At 44.0% G+C, this 4,142-nt stretch overlaps 1 protein-coding gene across 1 annotated transcript; it reads left to right on the top strand.

The window, feature by feature from the left end:
- The first annotated feature begins 835 nt into the window (after positions 1-835).
- LOC127292160 (taxadiene 5-alpha hydroxylase-like) lies at positions 836-2,645 on the top strand. Its single transcript, XM_051321539.2, has 3 exons — positions 836-1,781; positions 1,855-2,042; positions 2,143-2,645. The coding sequence occupies exons 1-3, from the start codon at positions 836-838 to the stop codon at positions 2,455-2,457; spliced, it is 1,449 nt and encodes a 482-aa protein (XP_051177499.1). The 3' UTR covers positions 2,458-2,645.
- Positions 2,646-4,142: the final 1,497 nt, after the last annotated feature.

Below are 4,142 nucleotides of genomic sequence, written 5' to 3'. Positions count from 1 at the left end.
TAATTATAAAATTATATGAAAGTCCATGAACCTTTTACACTTGGAAAATAAGCTCCCACTCAGCAAAAACCGATTATCTGGTACTGTGTATTCTAAAATTATATGTAAACTGTCTACTTTCGATTTTTATACAAAATTTTAATATTTTAAGTTAATTGTTAAGCTGGCAAACACGGGCAACTTGGGCTTTCCTACCTACTTCCTCTGTTTTAAAGAGTAAGACATCCTTGTTTTACGTGTTTTTTTGTTTGACCAAAAAATATTTCAAATATATAATAATTATTTGAATGAAAATAGCATCATTACAAAGTGCTTTTCAATACGAATCCAATGATACTACTTATATATAATATAATTAAGATCTCGTAGCTTAATTTTTATGGTTAACGTTCGTTTCAAAATACGTGTGGGTCTTATTCTTTACAAAAGAAGTAGTAGTTGGTACTTGGTAGTAATATATTGCACGACGCCGAGAAATGAGATATTGTCAGTTAGCTACAAAAGCGTTCTGAATTAGCATGTTCCAGATCTTCTGAAACTGCACGATGGATGGGACGGGAGTATTAAATTACACGCTTGATACAGGAAGTGTTCAGTTAATCTAGTTCAACCCCATCATCCAAATATGATTATCCTAGACGCTTGACATGTTCAGCTAATCTAGCTGGATGAATCATTAATTTGCAAATAACATAGTTGACTTTGGACATTTATGGATGTGCAATGACAGCAGCATATCCGTACAACTATAATTGAAGTAACAAAAATAAAAAAATCATGACTACCAGTTCATTTGTAAGCTAATGTCCATCTGAACTCTTGCTGGCTCTTGAGAATGGATTATTTGCTCGTAGCGGTAGCAGCACTCATTGTCACGGCCTCGTCCATAGGCTTCCACCTCCTGACCAGAGCAAAGAAACCATGTCCGGCCAAGTTGCCCCCGGGCTCTCTCGGTCTGCCGGTGATTGGCCAGACCATCGGCCTCGTCCGCGCCATGCGCGCCAACAGCGTCGACCGGTGGATTCAGGAGCGAATCGACAGATACGGGCTGGTTTCGAAGCTCTCGCTGTTCTGCACGCCCGCGGTTCTTCTGGCTGGCACGGAGGCCAATCAGTTCGTGTTCTTCTGCAGCATGCTGCCTGTGTGGCGGCCGCGGTCCTTCCAGCGTATCATCGGGGAGAAGAACATGATGAACCTCTACGGCGACGACCACCGGCGCATCCGTGGGGCGGTAATGGAGCTCCTTAAGCATGACATGCACAGGTTGTACGTTAGGAGGATGGACTCGGAGGTGAGGCGCCACCTGGAGAAGAACTGGGCCGGCCGCACCCCCGTCACGGTGCTGCCACTGATGAAGCGGCTGGCGCTGGACATCATCTGCGCGCTACTGTTCGGCCTCGAGCCCGGCGCCATGCGTGACTCCCTCGCCGCCGACTTGGTGCGCATGCTGGAGGGCACCATCGCGATACCGGTGAACCTGCCGTTCACGGCCTTCGGCCGGAGCCTCAAGGCCAGCGGTAGGGTTCGAAGGCTACTCAGCGGGATCGTGCGAGAGAAGAAGGCCAAGCTGGAGCAGGGCAAGTCGGCGCCGACCAATGACCTCATAAGCCGCCTGCTCGGCCTGACAGACAACCAAGGCCAGCAGCTGCTGACCAATGACGAGATCGTTGACAACAGTATGCTCGTCCTCCTCGCCGGCCATGACACCACGTCCTTACTCATGACGTTCATGGTACGTCACCTCGCTAATGATCCGGACACCCTCGCCGCGATGGTGCAAGGTAATTAGCCATGCTGTGTGTTTCTGTTGTTATTTTCACGCTTTTTGTTAAGTTTCGGGACACGTACGTTCAGAGCATGAGGAGATTGCGAGGAACAAGGCTGCTGGAGAGGCTCTCACCTGGGAAGACCTGGCTAAGATGAACTTCACATGGCAAGTCGCACAGGAGACACTTCGCATCGTCCCTCCAGCCTTCGCGAGCTTGAGAATAGCACTCGAGGACATAGAGTTCGACGGCTACCGTATCCCAAAAGGATGGCTGGTATGTTCGTAGGTTGCTGCTAATCTGGAGTTCTCCACGGCGCCAGTTTGCAGCTAGTAAAAATAGCTGATGCAACTTTAAATATTGTGTGCATGTTCAGGTGTTTTTGGCGGCAAGCGCAACGCACATGGACCCCAGCATCTACCACGAGCCGGATAAGCTCGACCCCTCCCATTTCGACAACTACTCCTTGGCAGCGGGGCCACCGTGCTCCAATCTCGCCTTCGGCTGCGGCCATAGAATATGTCCCGGGATAGTGTTTGCCAAGATCGAAATACTGGTGACGATGCACTACCTAGTGAGACACTTTAGGTGGAAGCTATGCTGCAAGGAGAACACTTTCGCCAGGGACTCCTTGCCTTCGCCGCTGTTGCATGGCCTGCCAATACAAATCGAGCACATGACCTCTCTTTGAATGCAGATAAAGTACAAATCAATCCCTGGAGGAAGCCACGGAATAAGTTGTTTGAATTTTATCATGTGTGGCGTGTCCCCTATTAATTTGAAAAACATACTACTATTATTTGTTTAAACTCTTTAATGTATTGGGCTCTATCCATCTATTGATGCAAATAGCAAATGTCTTTTCATTTCTGGAAAGAATGTCTTTCTTTTCTTCTCAAAAAATCATTTTCCTGTTTATCTTTCTCCATCTGTTGATACGAGTGAAGGAGGTGGTGACACTGGTAGAAAACATGCCTTTTGTTCGCAGCTGTCTGGAGCATGGACCGGGACTAATGTTCGTACGGCTAAGACGCTGAATTTTTTTAGTCTCGGTTTGTAACGGCTAAAGGGGTTGCGGCGAGCTGCCTCTGGTGCGAAAACCATTAGTCTCGGTTGGTGTTACAAATCGGGGACTAAAGGTATACCCTTTAGTCCCGATTTGTAACACTAACCCGGACTAAAGGTTTCTAGGATTTTTTTGGCTCCACCCCACCCCCCATCGCCTTTTTTTAGATTTGTAAAATACAAAAGAAAATGATAGAAAATTAAAAATAATAAATTCGTTTAGATGTAGGTAGGTTAGGTGTAGGGGCGAAGCCAGAAATAGTCAAAAGGTGGTATTAATACTGGCTTACTTGTTAAAGTTAGCTAGGATTATCATATTTTTGCCTTGAAAATTAAGCATGCTCTTCGCAGGCCGCAGTTGCTAGGCCGGTGCTATAGCACGGGTAGCAAGGCCTAGCTCTGCCTCTGGTTACGTGATCTAGTTATTATGAAAAATAATAAACATGAATTTTGACTTTTTTTTGCAGAAACACTGTATTTTTTTTTCGGTAAAATGGGAATATCTTTTGCATACGAACTCGGAATTTTTTTAATATATGAATATGTATCTACGCGAAAATTTACATTCAAATTCAACATGATTTACCTGGTTAGCCAATTTTTAGATTCTCAAACTGCTAAAGGGAAGTATGAAATTTTTTAAGTTTTAGGTTTTGCAAAAAATATTGTTATTTATTTATTCAAGATTATTGTTACATCATTACTTTTGTTTATTAAAATAATTCAAACAATAAAGAAGTGTGACATCGTGACCAACAAGTTAATAGAATTGATATGATACTAGTATCAATAACATGCGGGTAGAGCACTTGGAAGCGGGATGGAAGGAACTAAGAAGTTAAGCTTGCTAGTGCTGGAGCAGTCTGAGGATGGGTGACTGAGCGAAAAGTTTGATCATAAGTGAGCAATTTGATCTGAGATTAAGTGTAGTTAGAGACTAAACTAGTCAAATAACTGAAATACTAGAAATTCTAAAAAAAAATAGAAAAAAGAAAGTGGATTTTTTTTTAGAAAATTGAATAAAAAATAGCCGTCATGGCTATTAGTTCCGATTGGTGTTACAAATCGGGACTAAAGATCCTTCGCCCTGAAGCGCGCCCGTAACCCATGTGGAGGGGACTTTAGTCCCGGTTCGCAACACAACTGAGACTAAAGGGTACCTTTAGTCCCAGTTGCAAAGTCGAGACTAAAGACCCTTACCAATCGAGACGGAATCTCCTTTTTCTAGTAGTGTGAGCCTCCAAAATACACTAGATAACATCCCGTGCTTTTGACGAAATGGTATGATATAAATAAAATTATTGAGAATAG

The sequence above is a fragment of the Lolium perenne genome, chromosome 1 (assembly GCF_019359855.2).
Source record: "Lolium perenne isolate Kyuss_39 chromosome 1, Kyuss_2.0, whole genome shotgun sequence".
NCBI classification, from domain to species: domain Eukaryota; kingdom Viridiplantae; phylum Streptophyta; class Magnoliopsida; order Poales; family Poaceae; genus Lolium; species Lolium perenne.
The sequence above is the reverse complement of the archived record's forward strand: the minus strand, read 5'-3'. Positions and strand labels throughout refer to the sequence as shown.

Excerpts from the sequence above, each read along its gene's own strand:
- LOC127292160 (XM_051321539.2), top strand. The coding sequence starts at position 836 with ATGGATTATTTGCTCGTAGCGGTAGCAGCACTCATTGTCACGGCCTCG. Across the intron at positions 1,782-1,854 it reads CCTCGCCGCGATGGTGCAAG|AGCATGAGGAGATTGCGAGG; the intron begins GTAATTAGCCAT and ends ACGTACGTTCAG. Across the intron at positions 2,043-2,142 it reads GTATCCCAAAAGGATGGCTG|GTGTTTTTGGCGGCAAGCGC; the intron begins GTATGTTCGTAG and ends GTGCATGTTCAG.